Source organism: Salvelinus sp. IW2-2015, unplaced genomic scaffold (genome assembly GCF_002910315.2).
Source record: "Salvelinus sp. IW2-2015 unplaced genomic scaffold, ASM291031v2 Un_scaffold1804, whole genome shotgun sequence".
NCBI classification, from domain to species: Eukaryota; Metazoa; Chordata; class Actinopteri; order Salmoniformes; family Salmonidae; genus Salvelinus; species Salvelinus sp. IW2-2015.
The window spans coordinates 143057-166763 of NW_019943177.1; the positions used below are offsets into that span (position 1 = coordinate 143057).

Consider the following 23707-nt stretch of genomic DNA (forward strand, 5'->3'; position numbering starts at 1 on the left):
TCACCATATTGCTTATACCAATAACTCAGATCTCTATTAGTGCTTAGGGGTCAATTTACGATTGAGCCCATGTCTCCAGTATTATGCAAGCAATGTTTTTCACCACACTTATGACAAACACTCCAGGCTCATGTCAGGGGATCTATTCACTAGGAAACAAACAGGGAGGGACCTACCTGAATGTAAAACAAACATTTTCAGTGCAAATGCAACATATTGGACTAATGATTACACCCCAGACCTAGAAAAGGAATGAAAAGTAAAAAATGGATTTGGGATGACCGTTTTATTGTGGGCCATTGAAATACATGGGTGTAAATATCAACAAAGAAAGGTCATGGTTGACGGACGCCTGTACATTACATTCTAACAAAGAAACTGATGGTCACGCTGGCGATTTTCATTTGATGTGTTTCAGTATTCCAACAGAGACAGGCTCGCAGTGAATCAACGGTAGGGACACGTTTCTCTGCAAAGGGACAATCCATAAAAAAAGAAAGCAACTCATGACTAAAAGTTAAATTGGTTAACACTTTAAATCACACCTCTATCAAGGTCTACATCATTTCAATACAGCCATACAATACAAGTATACAAGATTATTTAATGGTTAGAAGGAATACAACCAAAAGTAGGGATGGATATGCAAACCAGAACTTTTTACAGAAAATACTATTTGAAGCGATGTGATGGTACAGTAAGTCTTGTCTGAGGGACCATCATATGGTAAGCGGATCTTAATAATAATCACAAATTGTCTTACTGAACATATCCCAAAATAAGTGTACAATATGCACACTTGGAGAAATAGAAAATTAAAAGCTATGCAGTAGATATGAAGACCGGTCAGTGGAAATTCCTTTAGTGGAAAAACAAACAGATTGCTCCCTCTCTCGCTCTTGCAGCTCCATTGTAGAAAGCATAGTCTCTGATGTTTGTCCATGAGTTCCATATTTCTGGCAACAACATGATGCCACTATGAAGGGAGGAGAGAGAGGGGGATGGGAGGAGGATTTATTATTTTTCAAGAGTGCCGCTGTACTTTAGTCAGCCTATCCAACAGGAGAAGGGGGGAGAATTTCAGTACCTTTTGAATTTCTTTAGTCTTTATTCTTCTCCCCCCCCATTTATTTATTTCCTCAAAGGAAGTTGACGTGTGGTGTCATTGGGGGTGGGACTTGGGGCAGGTCGGAGGGCTCTCATTGGTTGTTTTTGGCTTTGGCGTGTGTGAGGATGTGAGACTTGAGGTTGGTTGACTGGGCAAACTTCTTATTGCAGCCGTCGAAGGGGCATACGTAGGGCCGGTCTCCGGTGTGGATACGAACGTGTGTGCGCAGGTTAAAGTCCAGCGAAAACCTCTTCCCACAGCCCTCAAAAGTACACTGCACACAGAAAGGAGACCATGGATGGACAACAAGAAACATTTATTAGGATATACAAATAAATAGTAAAAGTGTGAGCAATTAAATTCAGTGCTCAACATGCATTAGTCTTTTTGTGTCAATGTCCTAGCAAAATGTATGCAGACCCTCAATGCAAGTTAAGGGACTTATTTTAAATTTGTGAATAAACCCCACGGCAAAAATGTTACACTACAGTGTCAAACACAGAGTACTTGGGAGGGTTTCTCCTTTATGTGAGTGTGTGTCTGGGTATTGCACCTGGAAGGGTTTCTCCCCCGTGTGAACGAGTTGGTGGCGTTTGAGTTTAGAGCTCTCTACGAAGGCCTTGCCACACTCGGCACAGACGTGCACGCGAGGCCCGTGGGTGTGGAGATGCTTCCTCATCGCCGAGTTGTCCCTGAACATCTTAGTACAGCCCTGAGTGAGAGAGTTCCGTTATTGAGCCYTGTAGGACGCCTTACGGTTCAATGGGGACCAAGAAAACGGTCAAGTCGGGCATAGACTGAGAAAGAGACCGGGTAGGAAAGATACGGTTGGAAACTGACTACTTACTTTATGAGGGCAGGCTATCGTCCTGGGAGCGTCATCTTCTTTTATCTTCCTCGGCTTCATCCTGAGAAAACATCAGATGTGGAGGTAACTTTCATCCTATTGCATTCACAGAAAACAGAACTCAAATAATGTTGCCCATATACAAAATCCAAGTAACCATGTTCAATTGCTAACCAAATAATATAAACCAGCACCCATGGAAGAGTTTCAGTATGGCTGAAACAGCCGGTTCCCTCCTTTCACTGTGTCCGGGTGCTCTGTGTCAGTGCGTGGGTTGAACTCTAGAACTTACCGCACTGGGCTTTGACCATAGGGACCCGCAGAGTTACTGAAGGGGCTAAGAACACAACATCCAAACGGGAGTCAGAAAGAGCTCATCACTCCCTTTAGGAAGGAGATTAGGCTATATACCTCCAACATCTACGACAGGAAAGATGCCACATCAAGTGCTACCTTCCAAGACTTGAGTAGCCAGGCTACACGAAGAGAGTCAAAAATCCTGGCATCTTGCTAAACACCACTTTCCAAGGTGTGCCACAATTATTTGTGTGTCAGAGCTTAGGCTATGTAATAGTTGTGTGTGTTTATTGTACATATCCTTGACGGACAGGTGAGGTTAGACAGACACTGACCTGGCGAACTCTGCCAGCTGTTTGGGGTCTGACAGGTCGATGCCAGGTATTCCTCCAGGGGGCAGCTTCTTCCCAGTCATGTATTCAGAGTAGTCCGGAGGGGAATTATCCCCAATGATCTGTTCTTCAACAACCGACTCATGGTCGATGTCTTTTTTGTCATCTAGGATACAATGCAGGGACTTAACCGAAAATAGCCTTACAAGACCGGGGTACACCATTGCAGTTTGAAAACAGTCATGTTAACAACAATACTGCAGCAATATTTCTAGACAGTGTAGCTAGTCTGGCTGTGTTATTACCAAAAGTAAATACAATGTATACAATCATGCATCACCTTGATCCCCCTGCACCGTTTCCCAGCCAACATAATTCCTAACCCTGATGGTAGTCGCATATTTTTTTTATTGTAGCCACATTATAATGGGTTTACTAGCACGCGAACGGGGGACTATAATTCTAATGTATCAATCATGCATAATCCAAATACTATTAAACGTTGCTCATGCAATACTGGACAAGGCAAATTGTGTTGGTTCTTCGTTTTTAGGAACTTCTTACTGTGTTGGAAACTCGCTAGTTGTAACTTGTAGAACATTTGTTAACAGTAACAGAGCTAAAAATATATATATTTCTAAGCTAGCTAACGTTAGCTTTTTATGCAGACGAAATGTGTGTGCATCAATGCGTGGGCGTAGACTAGAAATATTACTTATTTTGMCAAACAAATATATTTGTCCAGCCATTTAAATCTAACATAACTCAACTGGTGCTAAATTACAGTGTTATTGACCTAGATAATCACGGCTGCAGCAAGCTAATTGTCCGCATAGCCAACGTTAGCCAGCTAGCTAGTTAACCTAGTGGAAAATAGCTAGCTAGCTACGCCATCGCGGCCTACTCTCTAGAGCCAACAGCGCGCTTGCTCCCCCAACCGCCGCCATCTTCGCCCCGCCGCTCTATCGCCATTTTTTCGGGCCGCCATACTGGTTCTCGGGGAACATGGCGGCGCCCATCAACATCTAAAAACATGGCCTCCCTTCAAAACAAAAACATTTCAATCTAACCGACAGGCAATTCTGCACCGAAAACAACTAAAAGTGATCCCGACCGTGGCCTGGTGAACTACCCGAGGAAATAGACTGGTGCAGAAGGACAACGCCCTGCAACAAGGCCCCTTGCACAGGCTAACAACCAAGCACGAACAATGCCGGGAGCGAGATACAATTTTCGAATTGATAGATTACATAGAACCGACCACTTACCCGACGCCCACATTGTAACAGAGAATTCCCCCTCCAGAGTCTTTATTTGCACCTGCTTCTGTTCCCATTTTCTACCGCTTGCTTCTGCAGCACCCAAATAGCTCTTTTTCCCCGCTTTCTTGCCACTGCCGCCTCCCCCTCTCTTCATCCGACCCACCGAGCTTTTCCCGGCCACAGTTACCAGAGTCTGTTCGATGTACTCGTCTTCGACGCCGGGTGCTGGGACGGGGATGAGGATTTGATCATCGTAACTCCCGTCCGCATGCATATCCGAATCATCCCCGCCAACAACCTCCTCTCTTGTCTGCACTAGGATCACTTCTTGATGGTGGTGGTGGTGGATCGAATTCGGGTCGTCTGATGCCAGCGGCTGAAGTGCTATCATCGGCTGGTCGTCGTCATCATCATCGTCTTCTTCCCCGACCACCGTAGTCTCTATAGTCTCCACTGGTATCGTTTCCACCTCTATCTCGTGCAACTCCACTATTTCGGCCGGCATTTCCGAGCCGTCCGCCTCAATATACAGCGTATCGCCGGATGCCATGTTGAATTCCGCCAGCTTGCTTCTCACGCACCCTGTGCTGTGTTCGTTTGCCCAACAAACACWCCCCCTGTTCCGGTTCTCTCTCTCTCTCTACGATAACACAAATAGCTATCTAACTCAATTCCGTCCCACACCACCAATTCCCGTCGCCACTATGCTCTAAAAAAATCACAAACATCGCGAGACTTCTGGAACAGGGTCTGGTGAGGGATATGTTTAGACCAAAAAATAAATTAATCACATATGAATTAATAAATGAATGGCTTGGTGAATATTTTTTAGGTTGCTAAAACATTAAGGGCCACAAAGACTTTGACCAACTCACTGCTATGCGTAATGCATCATAAGACTTAAATAGTTTTCTTAATGCAGAATATTACTATTTCATAGAGCGAGGTTTCCCAAACTCAGTCCTTGGGCGTGGAGTATGTTTTTTTTTTTTGCCCTAGCACTACACAGCTGATTAAAATAATCAAAGCTTTATGATGAGTTGGTTATTTGAATCAGCTGTGTTATGATAGGGCAAAAAAAGAAAATATGCACTCAGGGGGGGCCCCAGCACCGACTTTGGGAAACCCTGGTAGAGGAGCGGCAACCTCAAATACCCACTGGTATTTGGCCCATCTAATCTTATAGATTTATTTCATACCGTTGCATATACTTCTTGAATATTACCCTACACATCCAAAGGGAAATACTGCAGTTGACTTATGTTTGTTGGGTTTTCTACAAATACACCTTTACTGTAAATTAGGTCACTCTATATACAGTAGCTGGTCTTTTACCTCTTTCCTAATCTGACCTCTAGATGGCGGTATATACATGGGGACAAAATCCTACAAAATCCACATTCTAGACAGTATATTGTATTGCCTCTTGTGGCGCAGTCATGTATCTGCAATACCTACCCTGCCTACTGACTGCAAGAGTATATTCTTATCAGGACCTCCTTTATGTAGAGAATCATTCAACCCTATACATTGCACTGCTCTAAATTAATCCCCAATGAATTCGCCCCAGGATAGTATTATGTGTTGTTACATAGTAAAACTGAAAGGAACCGATTGACCAAAATATGTACATAGTCGCCCATAGTGTATGAATACATGGTCTGACTAGGTGAATACTTGAGAATGAACACTGAATCAAGCAGTTAATCAAGCACAACTAAAAATTCAAAAAAACAGACAAAACTCTCACAATCAGAGACCACTTCATTTATCCAAGACATTGTTCACAGTTTTATTTGAATTCATTTTTAATGTAGTGTGTGTCTTTAAAAAAATGTTAAACCAGGAAGCACTTGGTCATAAAAGTAAATAATAAAACGAACAATACTTATTCTTTCAGCCAATAGACATTTTTAACAACATCATCACAAATACTCTGGTGTATTGATGTTTTTCTATTCATAAGATTGCAATATCCAAAGAGCAACAGTTTATATACCACCCTCCCTTTCAGGTTAAAGACCTGTTTAAAAAAATCTTTCAGTCAGTGATTCCACACACACACACACACACACACACACACACACACACACACACACACACACACACACACACACACACACACACACACACACACACACACACACACACACACACACACACACACACACACACACAAAACTGTGTTGGCGAAAAGGATACAAAACTCTTCAAAAAAATCTCAAGGTCAGGTCATGAGAAAGAAATCCGTATGTGCTTATTATTGTATTTTAAAAACAAAACCAAAAGGGGAAAAAAATACAATATAAAACATAAAAGGCTGACATAAAATGATGTGTTATTATTATCATCATCCATATCATTATCATTATTATTTTGTCATTTTTACTATTGCATCACTAAAATTACTACTATTCATGTTCACACCATTACATCTACAATAATAAAAATAATAGTCATAATAATGACAATGGTAGTAATAATAACCCCAAACAACCTTTTTTTAAACAAAACAATAAACTCCTAACAAAAAAAACAAGAGGTTACTTCATTGAATTGAATAAATGTTGCCTTTAAGACTGGAAAAAGAACAGCAAACATGGGTTACCGATGGACAGATAGAAAGGAAAAAGAGAGAGAAAACCTAAACCAAAGAAACAGAGGAAAGCAGTGAGAGTGTCCATCCATCCTATTCCTCCAAACCAAACGTAACATTCCTGTGGTGTTACAGCAACATTGTTACGTTGCTACAACATCACAGCAATGTACAATAAATAAAATGTCGTAGTTCGGGCCTTGATCCTCTCCTTGCTTCCTAACAGTAGTTGGCGTGGGGACGATGGTTCCAAAAGCTGGAGTCGCATGAAAGATTATGTCGTACTGATTCTGCTCAGTTCTTGTCTAATGGCTGGAAGAGAGAAGTGACATACAAGAGGAGTGTTACAGGCCATGTCATAGACATAAAAGGTGCTGTCAAAGCCCAATAATAGTATATTAGCATTATTAGTTTCAGTTTCTCTGTTTCTGATGCTCTCTGGTGGATAATACGTCTCACTTCTCCCTCTCTAACAATAACAAGCACATTTGATCAGTTACAAACGTATGTGTAGTTAAAACCACAGTCAATTTCCCATGGAGACATTCTCTGATGAGGTGAGTGAGGACGACGCACCGTCAATGATCTCATCCTTCACCTTGTGCAATTCACGAACGACTTCTTCCAAGATTTCCTGTTTCAAGTACAAAAAAAGTGAATCATAACAGGTATAATACCTTTTCAGATTTACAAAGCGTATGTGCCACTGACTGATTCCAGGGCACCTTACCTGCTTCATTCTGTCAAAGTCTAAGGCGTCTGTGTCGCTGCTACTCCCCACAGGTCGTACCCTGCAGAAAAGTAAAACACTCTCACACTTACACACTTCATAACATCACTGGTATTTCAATGTTTTTATTTGACGAATGCACAGAGAGCGAACATGCAAGAGAAAATTAAGTGCAAATATAAGGCATTAAGTGTACAGAGGGAAACATGTACAGTCCTTTACACAGTTAAACAGGCAATCCCTTGATTCAAATCAAATTTTATTAGTCACATGCACCAAATATAACAGGTGTAGCCCTTATAGTGAAATGCTTACTTACGAGCCCCTAACCAACAATGCAGTTTTAAAAAATACGGATAAGAATAATAAATAAAAGTAACAAGTAATTAAAGAGCAGCAGTAAAATAACAATAGCGAGACTATATACATGGGGGTACAGAGTCAATGTGCGGGGGCACCGGTTAGTTGAGGTAATATGTAAATGTAGGTAGAGTTATTAAAGTGACTATGCATAGATGACAACAGAGAGTAGCAGCGGTGTAAAAGAAGGAAAAGGCGGGGGGGCAATGCAATAAGTCTTGGTAGCCATTTGATTAGATGTTCAGGAGTCTTATGGCTTGGGGGTAGAAGCTGTTCAGAAGCCTCTTGGACCTAGACTTGGCGCTCCGGTACCGCTTGCCATGCGGTAGCAGAGAGAACAGTCTATGACGAGGGTGGCTGGAGTCTTTGACAATTTTTAGGGCCTTCCTCTGACACTGACTGGTATAGAGGTCCTGGATGGCTGGAAGCTTGGCCCCAGTGATGTACTGGGCCGTTTGCACTACCCTCTGTAGTGCCTTTGCAGTCGTAMGCCGAGCAGTTGCCATACCAGGCAGTGATGCAACCAGTCAGGATGCTCTCGATGGTGCAGCTGTAGAACTTTTTGAGGATCTGAGGACCCATGCCAAATCTTTTCAGTCTCCTGAGGGGGAAAGGGTTTTGTCGTGCCCTCTTCACGACTGTCTTGGTGTGCTTGGACCATGTTAGTTTGTTGGTGATGTGGACACCAAGGTACTTGAAGCTCTCAACCTGCTCCACTGCAGCTCCGTCGATGAGAATGGGGGTGTGCTCGGTCCTCTTTTTCCTGTAGTCCACTATCATCTCTTTTGTTTTGATCACGTTGAGGGAGAGGTTGTTGTCCTGGCACCACACGGCCAGGTCTCTGACCTCCTCCCTATAGGCTGTCTTGTCGTTGTCGGAAATCAGGCCTACCACTGTTGTGTCATCGGCAAACTTAATGATGGTGTTGGAGTCGTGTCTGACCGTGCGGACATGAGTGAACAGGGAGTACAGGAGGGGACTGAGCACACACCACTGAGGGGCCCCTGTGTTAAGGTTCAGCATGGCGGATGTGTTATTACCTACCCTTTCCACCTGGGGGCGGCCCGTCAGGAAGTCCAGGATCCAGTTGCAGAGGGAGGTGTTTAGTCCCAGGGTCTTTAGCTTATTATTGAGCTTTGAGGGCAATATGGTGTTGAATGCTGAGCTGTGGTCAATGAATAGCATTCTCACATAGGTGTTCCTTTTGTCCTGGTGGGAAAGGGCAGTGTGGAGTGCAATGCAGATTGCATCATCTGTTGATCTGTTGGGGCGGTATGCAAATTGGAGTGGGTCTTGGGTTTCTGGGATAATGGTGTTGATGTGAACCATGACCAGCCTTTCAAAGCACTTCATGGCTACAGACGTGAGTGCTACGGGTCTGTAGTCATTTAGGCAGGTTACCTTAGTGTTCTTGGGCACAGGCACTATGGTGGTCTGCTTAAAACATGTTGGTATTACAGACTCGGACAGGGAGAGGTTGAAAATGTCAGTGAAGACACTTGCCAGTTGATCAGTGCATGCTCGCAGTACACGTCCTGGTAATCCCTCTGGCCCTGCGGCCTTGTGAATGTTGACCTGTTTAAAGGTCTTACTCACATCGACTGCGGAGAGTATTATCACACATTAGTCCGGAACAGCTGGTGCACTCATGCATGTTTCAGTGTTATTTGCCTCGACGCGAGCATAGAAGTAGTTTAGCTCGTCTGGTAGGCTCGTGTCACTGGGCAGCTCTCGGCTGTGCTTCCCTTTTTAGTCTGTAACGGTTAGCAAGCCCTGCCACATCCGACTAGTGTCAGAGCCGGTGTAGTACGATTCGATCTTAGTCCTGTATTGACGCTTTGCCTGTTTGATGGTTCGTCGGAGGGCATAGAGGGATTTCTTATAAGCTTCCGGGTTAGATGTTCCGTTCCTTGAAAGCGGCAGTTCTAGCCTTTAGCTCAGTGCGGATGTTGCCTGTAATCCATGGCTTCTGGTTGGGGTATGTACGTACGGTCACTGTGGGGACGACGTCATCGATGCACTTATTGATGAAGCCAGTGACTAATGTGGTGTACTCCTCAATGCCATCGGAGGAATCCCGGAACATATTCCAGTCTGTGCTAGCAAAACAGTCCTGTAGCTTAGCATCTGCTTCATCTGACCACTTTTTTTATTGATCTAGTCACTGGTGCTTCCTGCTTTAATTTTGCTTGTAATCAGGAATCAGGAGGGTAGAATTATTGTCAGATTTTCCAAATGGAGGGCGAGGGACAGCTTTGTATGCGTCTCTGTGTGTGGAGTAAAGGTGGTCCAGAGTTTTTTTCCCTCTGGTTGCACATTTAACATGCTGATAGGAATTTGGTAAAACGGATTTAAGTTTCCCTGCATTAAAGTCCCCGGCCACTAGGAGCGCCGCCTCTGGGTGAGCGTTTTCTCTTTTGCTTATGGCCGTATACAGCTCATTCAATGCTGTCTTAGTGCCAGCGTCGTTGATTAATTATTAGATGTATGTTGGCAGACTGACTGAGTCCCTCAGGTTCTCACCTTGATACCAGTGATGACCTCTCGGCAGAGTTGGCTCTGTCCCATGGCTTCTTCCCTCCATCTGAGAGGGCAGGAGAAGAGAAGACAGGGGTCAGGTGAAGAAAAACATTACCTAAACATGTCAATTGTATTATTTCTATATAGTTTATATTGTGTTGTTCTTGTGTAGTACAGCATATATTGTGTTGTATTTGTACTGTATATATTGTATATAGTGTGTATGACTGTAGTACCTGTGGCGTTTTGTCCACCCCTGGTGCTGGGTGAAGGGGATCCGTTCGGGTTATCCTGAAAGACAACAGGAGGAAAATGTTGAGGTCAACTAAGGAGAAGTGAGCCATACATTTAATGATGAAAAGAGTCATATGTCACTGTTGTATCATCAGTTAAGCATCACTCACGTTTTGGCTGTCTTCAGGCTTCTCTGACGCTGCTTTCCTTCTGGGGGCAAGAAGAAGCCTCAAGTCAGACCCTCATTCAGTTTGATATCAAAGTAGCACATTCAATATGGCTGCCGGCCCACTCCACATATGACAGGAAATGATGTTGAATAGAAATGCCTGTTGTGGTGGTTTTAACAATGCTCTGAATAGGAATGCCTGTTCTAGTGTTTCTAACTCTATGCTCTGACCTCCGCGCCAGCAGAGCGTTCATCTCCTCCATCAGTCCTCCGCTGCCGCCACTCGTCCTGTTGGCATCGTTTTTGGCCCCCGATCCTGAAGAGTTAGAATCCTCAGGCTGGAGAGAGAAGGAAGACACACACACACACCGTATGTTAGGTGAGGATAGAACGAAGTGTGTGTGACGTCACCTAGTTGTAAGAGGCGGAGCACAAGTTAATGGTCTGAAGGGGCTTCCTTTCCTAGTTCAGCTCCACTGATATGAAAGAGCTGGGCTTGGTGAACATTGTGCTTTCACCCATCCTCTGTTATGAGATCAGTGCAGATGAAGGACCGAAGAAGAGGAGGAGGAGAGGTCTTTAGACTTTTGAGATACAGGTATGTTTGCCTGGGCCTTGATGTCACTTCTATAAAGCTCATTACATCTTCATAAACCCTCATAGGATGCTCTTACATCCCCATGTCTATGAAGGTATTGATAGATTGTCTGAGAGGGTAAGTCCATGTACTATTTTATGTTTATGTAACGTGGTGATTAGTGTGATTGGCATCTCACTCTATTGACGCGGCGCAGTTTGGCTCCAGCGATCATGGCGGCGAGTCCCGTCGGGGCGGGAGCCTCCTCACCCTGTCCCCCTCCACCCATGGGCAGCGGAGGAGGCAGGGGGGGCAGGGGAGCCCCTGCCGAGGGGGGAGGGGGCCCGGGAGGGGGAGGAGGCATAGGGGCACCCAGGGAGGGGGGGCCTCCACCTAAAGAGGAGCCCATGGACATGGGGGGCGGCATGGGGGCTGGGGGGGCTACAGAAAGCACACCGGGATGGCCTGGGAAAGGAGAGCCTGGTGAAATTGAGAGAGGCAGAGAGAAAGAGAAGAGAGGAAATAAGACATTGTTTATAGTGTCACAGTGTCTGACTTTGAAAGGGAATATGCACTCACATCAGGCCCTTGAGCCTGTAAAGACGACCTTCACTTTAAAAACATTTCCATTTCACTGTTCGGTAGGTTGAGTTTAGCGTTTTCCTCACCTGGGTTCGAGGATCGTCGTTCCCTCTCCATGTGTGCCTGCTTCTGCTGCTGCTCCATAACCTGTCTAGAGAGACAAGACACACAGTCAGTCAGCCCACCTCCATTTTATGCCTGTCATAGCACAGTCAGTGAGATAGGCAGAAAGCCTTAGAGCCCTATTGCCCCATAGAGCAGGGACATTTGACAAACAGCCAGCAGTCCTTCAATTGTATTTATAAACTGGGTGGTTCGAGCCCTGAATGCAGACTGGCTGAAAGATATGGTATAGCAGACCGTATACCACGGGTAACCAGTTTATAATAGCAATAAGGTACCTTGGGGGTTTGGTATCCATAAGAACAGCCCTTAGGCGTGGTATATTGGCCATATACCACACCCCCTCGGGCCTTATTGCTTAAATGCACCACAGTCAGTTAGCCTACAGTCCTACTGCTCTACAGTTCTCCAGCTGTCCAAGGTCTGGTAAAATGACGGCATGTGGTGGTATACACTGAGAGTACAAAACATTAGGAACACCTTCCTAATATTGAGTTGCACCCCTTTTTGCCCTCAGAACAGCCTCAATTCGCCGGAGCATGGACTACAAGGTGTCGAAAGCATTCCATAGGGATGCTGGCCCATGAAGACTCCAAAACTTCCCACAGTTGTGTCAAGTTGGCTGGATGTCCTTCGGGTGGTGGACCATTCTTGATACATGTCTGAAAAACCCAGCAGTGTTGCCGTTCTTGACACACTCAAACTGGTGCGCCTGGCACCTACTCCCACACCCCGTTCAAAGGCACTTTTCTATCTCTTGTCTTGCCCATTCACRCTCTGAATGGCACACGTACACAATCCATGTCTACAATTGTCTCAAGGCTTAAAAATCCGTCTTTAAAGTGTCTCCTCCCCTTCATCTACACTGATTGAAGTGGATTTAACAAGTGACATCAATAAGGGATCATAGATTTCACCTGGATTCACCTGGTCAGTCTATGTCATGGAAAAAGCAGGTGTTCCTAATGTTTTGTACACACAGTGTACGTATCCTGTATGTCTGCTTGTGTGCAGTAATCAAATCAAATCCAATCTTATGTGCAGTACATGGACAAGTAGCGCTATTAACCTCCATGACAAGAGAGATACTCTCCCTGCTGTTCACTATGCTGCAGGCTTTATGAGATGATCCCCCATTTCTTCTTATCACGCCCACCTCTCTCTTCCCCCGTTCTCTCCTTCTTCACCCACTCTCTATCTCCCCTCCCTCTCTTCACCCTCTCCCCCTCTGATGTGAGACACATTTGATAGAGCTCTGGGCAGAGAGACACCGAAAGACATATTAGAGACARATATTTCCCCCAGATTACACAGACCCACAAATAATACAAAATAAAATACAATTTTGATAAACTCCCATATCTGTTAGGTGAAATACCATCACAGCAGCATGATTTGTGACCTGTTGCCACAAGAAAAGGACAACCAGTGAAGCACAAACACCCTTGTAAATACAACCCATTATTTAGTTGTATTTATTTTCCCTTTTGTACTTCAACTATTTGCACATTGTTACAACTCTGTACATCGCCATAATATAACATTTTAAATGTCTCTATTCTCTTGAAACTTTTGTGAGTGTAATGTTTACTGTTCATTTCTGATTCTTTATTTCACTTTTGTTTAGTATCTATTTCACTTGCTTTGGCAATGTAAACACATGTTTCCCATGCCAATAAAGCCCTTTGAAGTGAATTGAGATTGAATTGACAACAGACAGAGAAAGAGAGCGAAAGAGCACACAGAGAGGAAGTGGAATTTTCCAGCTGTGTGTAATGTTGGAGAGGAGATGTGCTGACCCAGCAGCCACAGGCCTGGGAGATACACACTGACTGTTACCACTGGAGGGGGCTCCACACACACACACACACACACACACACACACACACACACACACACACACACACACACACACACATCTGATATTTTGATCTCCACACGACACAGAGCTGCAGTGCAATCCTGACTTTTACCACTAGTGAGCGCCTCAGGGGTGTCCTCTCCACTGAGAGGTCATCACATATCCATAATGCAATCGTATTTGTTTTGTTTCTGCTTTGGCATTTGGAATTGAGATGAAATGATAAGCGGAGCAGAAATAGCTCAGGCAACAAAGGGCTTGTGTAATTCCCTGGGGGCGTAGAGACAGAGATAGATAGCAGAAACAGCTCGAGTTACTGTACCTCTCTGAATAGGTGCTATGGTGCAATCGAATAGTCCTGGAGCATAATCTCAAGCACAAATCTGCTATTAACATCTATTCTCCACAATCTGCCGCGACCATGATTTAGCACAAATAAGCGCTTCCTGTGTTTAGCTGTCATTATAACTCCATCATTCTCTTTCCCTCTTTTACTCGCTCTCTCTGTCAGACTCTCTGAAACTCTCTCTCCTTCCTGTATGTTAATCCCGTGAGGAGACAGAGGGAGAGAGAGAACAGAGGGAGGAGAGGAATAAAAGGTTGATGAGGACAGATGTCTGGCTGGGGGTCATGTGGACAGGGCTGCTGCCTGTTCGCAGACTGAGTCCTGCGTGACAGACCGTTCTCTATTGTGCAGTCTTTGCTGACAGACTCGCAGACAACACAGTGTGTTTACCGCTCTAATCCTGTCGTCGGGAAACATCTCTGGGAAGTTCGGTGAATGTTGTGTGAACGTTGTTTCAGTGTTTTGTGACCGTTGTGTGGCTGTTATGTCAACGCTGTGTCTTGTTGCGTGGTTGTTGCGGAGTACCTCGATGCCTCACCTTGCTCTCTGCACCTCCATCTCGTCTGTAGTGGGCCCATTCTGGACTMGGCGCGGGACCACCGGGCCTGGAAGGAGAGGAGGGAAGGAAGGGAGAGCGAGAAGGGGAGAAAAGACAAGAGATATTTATTACCTATTGTTTGTATGGTTGACTTTATTGTTGGTGTTTTCGGCGAGAGAGAGAGAGAGAGAGAGAGAGACAGAGAGACAGAGAGAGAGAGAGACACACAGAGAGAGAGAGAGACACAGAGAGAGAGAGAGAGAGAGACACAGAGAGAGAGAGACACAGAGAGAGACACAGAGAGACACAGAGAGACTCTGCAAATGCACATTTCTGCAAAAATATCCTCCGTGTACAACGTAGAACACCAAATAATGCATGCAGAGCAGAATTAGGCCGATACCCACTAATTATCAAAATCCAGAAAAGAGCCGTTAAATTCTACAACCACCTAAAAGGAAGCGATTCCCAAACCTTCCATAACAAAAGCCATCACCTACAGAGAGATGAAACTGGAGAAGAGTCCCCTAAGCAAGCTGGTCCTGGGCTCTGTTCACAAACACAAACACACCCACACGAGCCCCAGGACAACAGCACAATTAGACCCAACCAAATCATGAGAAAACAAAAAGATAATTACTTGACACATTGGAAAGAATAAACAAAAAAGAGCAAACTAGAATGCTATTTGGCCCTAAACAGAGAGTACACAAGTGGCAGAATACCTGACCACTGTGACTGCCCAAACTTAAGGAAAGCTTTGACTATGTACAGACTCAGTGAGCATAGCCTTGCTATTGAGAAAGGCCGCGGTAGCAGACATGGTCTCTCAGAGAAGACAGGCTATGTGCTCACTGCCACACAAAATGAGGTGGAAACTGAGCTGCACTTCCTAACCTCCTGCCCAATGTATGACCATATTAGAGAGACATATTTCCCTCAGATTACACAGATCCACAAAGAATTTGAAAACAAATCCAATTTTGATAAACTCCCATATCTACTGGTGAAATTCCACAGTGTGCCATCACAGCAGCAAGATTTGTGACCTGTTGCCACAAGAAAAGGGCAACCAGTGAAGAACAAACACCATTGTAATACAACCCATATTTATGCTTTTATTTTAACTTGTGTGCTTTAACCATTTGTACATTGTTACAACACTGTATATATATAATATGACTTTTGTAATGTCTTTTTTGTTTTGAAACTTCTGTATGTGTAATGTTTACTGTTAATTTGTATTGTTTATTTCACTTTTGTATATTATCTACCTCACTTGCTTTGGCAATGTTAACACACGTTTCCCATGCCAATAAAGCCCCTTGAATTTAGAATTGAGATTGACACAGAGAGAGAGAGAGGGAGAGAGAGAGGGAGAGAGAGGGAGAATCCCAGTGTGTGTTATCTCCCTGAAAGGTGAGAGGCGTAGACCACTCCCACCTGCATCACAGCTGTCACTCACTCTCTCTTACATCACAAACACATACTCCTGTTACATAGTAGTCTCGTAAATATGACCCTAGGCAACAGCAGTGACTTTCTTCTTACCTTCGATAATATAAAATAACAAAAATCTTGCGTTTATGAAGGTAGTTGATACAAACTACCCAGCAGACTTGGACATTCCCAGAACATTAAACAAATGTTCTGGGAACGTTCACATGACCACTTTTGGTTTGCTGGGTATCCATTTGCAAAATGCACTCATTAAAAATAACCTCGGTGATCTCCATCTTGCTAATTAGATAAGATTCCATGAAGTTCTAGTTAGTGTTTTTATAATAATATATTACGACATATCCTTGGAATGTTCTCCAACATTCACTAAAATGTTGTGCACCACATCTGTAACAACCACCACAGAACATTCCCCAAACGTTGTCATTAGGTTTCCAGGTAAGGTAATAACACAATGTACCAGTCATGTTTTCCCGCCAAACCAAAATTGGTTCTGCGAAAGTTCCCATAACATTCCTTAGGTTGCGGCAAATGTTCTCATCACACAAAAATTGTCCAGTTATGTTAATGATTATACTGTTACCACAACCAAATGAAACATTCTGGGAACCTTTAAAGAACAGACAAAACGTGTTCTGGAACGTTCTTGTACATCAGGTGAATGTTTTTTTTGCACCCTAAAAGAAACATTGCAGAATCTCCTGCACAACTGGACATGTTATGTGTTTTGGAAAAATATATTTTGTGATGTCCCCACAATGTTCCACCAGACTGTTTCCATAACCTAATGAAACATTCCGGGGAACCTTCACAGAACAAATGAAATGTGTTCTAGGAACATTCTTGCAACATCAGGAGAATGTTTTATACAAACGTTCTATAATCTCTGCATGACCGGACAGTCTTATGAGGACATTCGACGCGACCTAAACAAATGTTTCTGGGAACGTTCACATGACCACTTTTGGTTTGCTGGGTATCCATTTGCAAAATGCACTCATTAAAAATAACCTCGGTGATCTCCATCTTGCTAGCTACTACGATACAGCGGTGACGTAGTTCCTCTATGCAAACTGACGTTTTGGTTCATACAGACGTGTTGAGCCGGAAACATTGAAACATTGTGGGAGGCAGCCTGTACGTCTAGAGAGACTAGTTACATAGCCAAACCTTTGCCTGTGTGACTTTACAAAAACAGAGAGGGCCTCACAGTGGTACCAGTTTGACTGGCAATGTGGGGGCCCTGAACCAAAGGTATTCCTCAAGGCTTGGAGTTTGACACATTACTTATGACCTACGATCTCATATGTCGTTCACTACTGCCGGAAGTGTCTCCATAGCAACCGGTGATTGGTTAGAGAGGATGTTGATGGCTGTGGTTGGTCGAGTTACAGCCGGTGTTCAAAATAACACACAACAACAAAGCAACCGGACTCACGATCTCACACAATCGCTCACGATCTCCGGACAGTCACTCTCCATACCGCTCCATACTGCTACCTCATCTCTTTTAATTAGTTATTAAATTAGTTATACACATACACGCACGCACGCACGCACCACACAACACACACTTTGACAACAAAAAGCAAGTACTCAACAGTTTACATCCTAACACAACCATCCACATACTGAAAATCCACTACAGGGAACACACCATAACATACCAACAATATTCACAACACAACACACATAATCCCAGTGTCCACAACAACCCAACAGCTATCTAATATCATTCAGCACCCACATAACACAACACACACACACACACACACACACACACACACACACACACACACATACACACACACACACACAACACAGCACAACACACACAACACACACACCAACACTACTAGTAAGTTCACAGCACCAAACAGATCTTGTGCCGCACAAAACGCACCTCAAACCCAATCAAAATGAAATMAATGTCCACAAACTACTAATATATCACAAACTACTAATATAACGCTCAGTCACCTGAAAACACCTCTCGCTCTCTTTCTCTCTCACACACACACCATGCCACAATCTTAACACATTTACACACATTCTATGTCACGATTATAACACAGACATACATACACACAATCCAGTAAGAGTGTGAGAGACAGCCAGCAGCAGTACCTACAGGACATATTGAAGAGGACGAATCGGCTGTGGCAGACACAGAGGCACTGACAGACCCACTCTCTGCTCACCATAGCTCGCCCTGAGCCCTCCTCTTCCTCCATCTCTCTCCTCCTCCTCTGTCTCGCTCACCTGTCCAGGTATCTCTCCTGCCTCGCCCACACCCATCCCCCTCCTACCCCTCTCGTCTCCAGTGTCATCTCTAGTAATCCACACCTCTATGCAGCAGCAGGAGAGCGTGTGCCGGGTAGTTCACCTTTAACGAGGCCCTCCGTCTTCCAGAAGCCTGGTCACTGAGAGACTGGCCAGGTGGCTCCATAGACATACATACAGTAGACACACGCAGGCCATTGAGATCAGTGAGGCCCGTCTGCACCAGGCCTCCGGAACACCAGGGGGCAGACGTGAGGTGCTGTGAGGAGTGGTAAGGGGCCTGAGGTGCTGTGAGGCTCAGGCCTAATCCCAAATCAACCCGTACACCATAGCCACTACACCGACGCCTAATCCCGACACCATGGCCTACTCCATAGGCACTTGTTTAGACCCGAGAGGATTGAATAGGTGTATCCAATAAGGCCTAACCCTGTTTGCTGCGCATGAGTGTTCAGTGTGTGTGTGTGTGTTGGTTTGTATAAGTCTCTCCAAGAACTGCAGAAGAGAGGGTGTCTAACCCTTGACATTATGGCGTCTGCTGAAGCACCACAGAGAGAGAGAGAGACACACACACACACACAACACAACACACCACACACACACATACACACCATAGGCTTACGTTGTCTGTGTGTGTGTTGTGTGTGTGTGGGGGGGGGGGGGGGTCTGTGAACTCGGAGACAGAGCAGAGAGCAGAGGGGTGGTGGTGTATCTTCTGTCACTGGACCCTCTTTGTTCCAGTCTGCGTGTGTCACGCCCCCTGACTTAGAGAGCCGTTTTATTTCTCTAGTTGGTTGGTCAGGGTGTGATGTGGGGTGGGCATTCTATGTTTTCTTTATTTTTCTTGTTTTTTGTGCCAGGTATGGTTCTCAATCAGGGACAGCTGTTCATCGTTGTCTCTGATTGGGAATCATACTTAGGTAGCCCTTTTTCACTCCTTTCAGTGTGGGTGTTATCTTCTGTTAGTGGCCTTAGCCCTGTTAGCTTCACGAGGTTGTTTTTCTTCGTTTTGTTGTTTTGTTGGCGTCATTTTTCTAAAATAAAAGGAATATGTACGCTCCACCACGCTGCACTTTGGTCACTTCTTTTGACGGCCGTGACAGTGTGTTTGTGTTTGTGTGTGTATTCCGCAAAGAGAAAGCGGAGCACTTGAAGACTGGGCCACGGGACAACTCCTCAATGACTCATTTAATTAACAGAGAGGAGGAGAGCAGAGAACACACAGTTACTGTGAGGACGGGGGAGGAGGACTCCACTGCTCATTCTTATATTCATATATCTCTCTCTCTCTCTCTCTCTCTCTCACTCTCTCTGTATAGCTGTGTCTCTCCATCTCCATCTCTCTCTTGCTCTTTTTCTTCTCTTCTCCCCTCTATCATTCCTCTTCTATCGCTCTCTCTCCCTCTCTGTCATTATTTCTCTATCACTCTTCTCTGTATAGCTGTCTCTCCATCTCTCTCCTCCCTCGCTCTCTTTCTCTCTCTCTCTCTCTGTCATTCTCTCTCTCTCTAATCATCTCTCTCCCCTCTATCATTCTCTCTTCTATCACTCTTCTCCCCTCTATCATTCTCTCTCTATCACTACTCTCTCGCTCTGTCATCTCTCTCCCCTCTATCATTCTCTCTCTATCGCTCTCATCTCTCTCCTCTCTCTGTATTATCTCTCTATCACTGTCTTTCTCGCCCTCTATCATTCTCTCTCTTATCACTCTTTCTCCCTCTCTCCGTCATTATCTTCTCTATCGCTCATTCTCATCCCCTCCTCTCCGTCATTCTCTCTCTATCGCTTTCTCCCCCTCTCTCGTCTATGTCTCTCTTATTGCTCTCTCTCGCCTCTCTTGTCCATTATCTCTATCACTCTTTCTTCCCTCTTCATTCTCTCTTATTACTCTTTTTCCTCCCCTCTTCTGTCATTATCTCTCTATCGCTCTCTCTCCCCCTCTCTCCGTCATTCTCTCTCTATCGCTCTTTCTCCCCTCTCTCTGTCATTACTCCTCTCTATCTCTTTCTCCCCCTCTTCATTGTCTCTCTATCTGCTCTCTCTCCCCTCTATATTCTCTCTCTATTGCTCTCCTCTCCCCTCTATCATTCTCTTCTCTATGCTCTCTCTCCCCCTCTCTCTGTCATTATCTCTCTATCGCTCTCTCTCCCTCTCTCCATCATTCTCTCTCTATCACTCTTTCTCCCCTCTATCATTCTCTCTCTATCGCTCTCTCTCTCCCTCTCTCTGTCATTATCTCTCTATCGCTCTCTCCCCCTCTCTCTCATTCTCTCTCTATCGCTCTCTCTCCCCCTCTCTCTGTCATTCTCTCTATATCGCTCTTCTCTTCCCTCTCTCTGTCATTCTCTCTCTATCACTCTCTCTCCAGCATTCTCTCTCTATCACTCTCTCTCCCTCTCTCCGTCATTCTCTCTATATCGCTTCTCTCTCCCTCTCTCTGTCATTCTCTCTCTATCATCTCTTCTCCCCCTCTATCATTCTCTCTCTATCGCTCTCTCTCCCCCTCTATCATTCTCTCTCTATCGCTCTCTCTCCCCTCTCTCCGTCATTCTCTCTCTATCGCTCTCTCTCTCCCTCTCTCCAGCATTCTCTCTCTATCTTCTCTCTCCCTTTCTCTGTCATTATCTCTCTATTGCTCTCTCTCCCCCTCTCTCCATCATTCTCTCTCTATCACTCTTTCTCCCCCTCTATCATTCTCTCTCTATCGCTCTCTCTCCCCTCTCTCTGTCATTATCTCTCTATCGCTCTCTCTTCCCCTCTCTCCGTCATTCTCTCTCTATCACTCTTTTCTCCCCTCTATCATTCTCTCTATCGCTCTCTCTCCCCTCTATCATTCTCTCTCTATCGTCTCTCCCCCTCTCTCCAGCATTCTCTCTCTATCGCTCTCTCTCCCCTCTCTCTGTCATTATCTCTCTATCACTCTCTCTCCGTCATTCTCTCTCTATCGCTCTCTCTCCCCCTCTCTCCGTCATTCTCTCTCTATCGCTCTCTCTCCCCCTCTCTCTGTCCCAGGAGATTATGACACTGCAGTGTGTATGACTGTGCCCGCAGTGTGTGTGTGTGTGTGTGTGTGTGTTTGTTAGTTAATGTGTACAGTGCCCTGAATGTGTGTGTGTGTTTATGAGGGTGTGTGCGTAAATAGGTTAATCTGAGTCCAAAGGGGGAAATTAAGGTCATCATCTTTAAAGCAAATGAACTCTTTCACCACCGGGGTGAGTTTTGGGGTTCAGCGTGAGGTGATAATCTTAGCCTGACGCCTCTTGATACATTACAACAGGAGCAAAGCATGTGGATATAAAACAAGTTAGAATGGCTATGTTGCCATGTTATGTATCCTGTACTGGGTTCCAGTTACACATTGCCTCTTGGCGCCGTTGCACTGTCAATGGCTCCGTCTATGCCTTGCAATGTATGTGCTCATTTGGCTCTATGCCACGGTTTCAACGTCCACGTGTGAAGTTGTGGAGCGCGAGAAATGCAAAGCCAATTCCTGTAAAAGGCCATAGAGAGAGTGAACTGAGTGACCCTGCTGTGGGTGACCATGGAGAGAACCTGGGGCGCAACTAATATTTTCTCGGATAAACACTCCAAACAGCCTACCCGACCGCTCAGAGGCGTCCGCATGGTCCTAAAGCACACCGCTTCCTCGTTTTGTATCACATTCCAATGATAAAACTGGGGGGGACAAAAATGCAATTTCAGAATGTAGGGGGGCATGTCCCCCCCCATCCCCAGTGATAGTTGTGCCCCTGGAAGGAACTATGAGGTTGTGGAGGAACTCTAACAGAATGACAGTAAATATGGACTGACAGACAGACAGCCCCAGCACTCTGACTCACCTGCATTATTCAAACTGCAGTAGAAAAACTAACCTGTCTACATCCTTTTTCTGCCTCTCAGCCCCTTCATCATTTTAGGGTTAAGTCCATTTTCAAATCAGTCCATTCAGTCGAAGTGGATTGAAATTCCAATCGGAAAATTGGGTCATTGAAAGTAAGTGCCACCCGCTCATACCTCAGATTGACTGAATTGAAATGGCATTGACTTCACCTTCATGACAGACTCCCTTTCCCCCCTTGCCATAATTAATGAGATTTACAGTATATAGGGTATAGATGTAGAATCTTAAATTGAGCCAGTTTGCTACGGCAGGAAAATAATCCTGCAGCAAGAGGACATGTGAATTATTATGTGGATTARAATTAATGGAACATTTTTGTAGAGGTTGATACATTTTTCGTCAGGGTAAATCAAACCTGACACTTTAAAGTGGGAATTACAAACTTTAGAAGCCTTTTTAAAATCTTGAATACACTGCCGTGCAGGAAAATTCTCAGCAACAACAGAGTGATCAAATTAAGATCCTACATCTGTAGGGCTTTCCCAATTCATGTTGTCTATTCACGCCCCCCCAATCTGCCTGTTGTTGCCCACTGTCACCCCGATTGGGGTTAAAGACCTATTAACACCCTGAGCCTCACAGACACACACTGGGCTTGACTCACAGCGGCCGGCACACCACACCACACACACACACCACACACACACACCCCACACCACACAACACACACACACACACACACACACACACACACACACACACACACACACACACACACACACACACACACACACACACACACACACACACACACACACACACACCACACACATTACCACCAACACCACACACCACCCAGCCACCCCAACCGAGCTGTCTGTGTTGTGACGCCATAAGTGTTTACCTGTGTGTGTTGTGTGTGTGTGTGGATGTTTGCATGTCGGTACTGGCGTGCATCCTGTTGTGGCTTTGTGGCTGTGTTGTGTGTGTGTGGTTTGTGTGTGTTGGTGGTGATGGTGTTGTGTGTGTGTGTGTGTGTGTGTGTGTCGTGTGGTGGTTCGTGGTGTTCGGGGTGTGTCGTGTGAGCCAAACTGCTTCTTTAGTATTGTTATCCGGTCTTAGTGACACTTAGATACCTATGTCCATCGTGTCAGTGTCAAACGCACCTAGGCTGTATCTCGTTAGCACTACAGTTTAAAACAGAACACATCATGATCAGCCAACGCAATTAACTAATAGTTAGACGCGAGCACACACACCCACCCATCCCCTTACACACTCTCTCATCTCTCACCTCGTCCTGAGTGCTGAGACATTGAAGCGAACAGCATGGCATGCGAGAAGTGGTTACGCCTCCTTCTGCAGAAGTTGAGTCCGTAGACTGCACGGGGGCAGCACGCCACTGGTGGAAGGTATGGCGATGGCCTGTTATACTTCAGACCCTTCACTATGGAGTAGATTATTACCACCTGAGAGAGAAGAGGGAGAGTGGGGAGGATGGAGCAGTATGAGAGGTGGAGATGTCGTGAGATGGCAGAGATGCGTGAGTGCAGTGGTATATAGGGGTGAGATAGGAGCAGAGGGAGAATGTGGGAGGAGGGTGAGGTGGGAGATACTGGTAGATGGAAGATGCGTGAGTG

At 45.1% G+C, this 23707-nt stretch overlaps 2 protein-coding genes across 7 annotated transcripts in view; both read right to left on the bottom strand.

Annotated features, from left to right (window-relative positions):
• Positions 1 to 584: 584 nt before the first annotated feature.
• LOC112072027 (transcriptional repressor protein YY1) lies at positions 585 to 4526 on the bottom strand. 6 transcript variants are annotated; one of them, XR_002894226.2, is made up of 7 exons: positions 3853 to 4526; positions 2588 to 2750; positions 2248 to 2292; positions 1956 to 2016; positions 1662 to 1820; positions 1088 to 1382; positions 585 to 976 (listed from the first exon to the last, which is right to left on the bottom strand). XR_002894226.2 is itself a non-coding variant. In XM_024139443.2 (6 exons), exons 1-6 carry the CDS (start codon positions 4394 to 4396, stop codon positions 1200 to 1202), a joined length of 1143 nt encoding a protein of 380 aa, XP_023995211.1. In that variant the 5' UTR covers positions 4397 to 4526; the 3' UTR covers positions 585 to 1199. The 6 variants fall into 6 exon arrangements, 4 of the variants coding, with proteins under 4 accessions (XP_023995211.1, XP_023995210.1, XP_070295719.1 ...); XR_011476036.1 differs by lacking the exon at positions 2248 to 2292; XM_024139443.2 differs by having other exon boundaries at positions 585 to 1382; positions 2588 to 2738.
• A 1098-nt stretch (positions 4527 to 5624) lies between these two features.
• Positions 5625 to 23707, bottom strand: part of LOC112072028 (protein enabled homolog) — a 34401-nt gene continuing 16318 nt past the window's right edge. Inside the window, exons 4-14 of the mRNA XM_070439612.1 lie at positions 23362 to 23536; positions 14483 to 14549; positions 11701 to 11765; positions 11232 to 11512; positions 10687 to 10793; positions 10457 to 10496; positions 10289 to 10343; positions 10056 to 10116; positions 7173 to 7233; positions 7019 to 7076; positions 5625 to 6754 (exon numbers count right to left, since the gene is read on the bottom strand). Of these exons, the coding sequence (XP_070295713.1) occupies positions 6717 to 6754; positions 7019 to 7076; positions 7173 to 7233; positions 10056 to 10116; positions 10289 to 10343; positions 10457 to 10496; positions 10687 to 10793; positions 11232 to 11512; positions 11701 to 11765; positions 14483 to 14549; positions 23362 to 23536 (1008 nt within the window). The 3' untranslated portion in view covers positions 5625 to 6716. The remainder of the gene's footprint in view (positions 6755 to 7018; positions 7077 to 7172; positions 7234 to 10055; positions 10117 to 10288; positions 10344 to 10456; positions 10497 to 10686; positions 10794 to 11231; positions 11513 to 11700; positions 11766 to 14482; positions 14550 to 23361; positions 23537 to 23707) is intronic.

Coding starts and splice junctions, on each gene's coding strand:
- LOC112072027 (XM_024139442.2), bottom strand. CDS start 4,396: ATGGCATCCGGCGATACGCTGTATATTGAGGCGGACGGCTCGGAAATG. Junction 2,017..2,247: donor TATGGTCAAAGCCCAGTGCG/GTAAGTTCTAGA, acceptor ATGTTTTCTCAG/GATGAAGCCGAGGAAGATAA. Junction 1,383..1,661: donor CGGGGGAGAAACCCTTCCAG/GTGCAATACCCA, acceptor TTCTGTGTGCAG/TGTACTTTTGAGGGCTGTGG.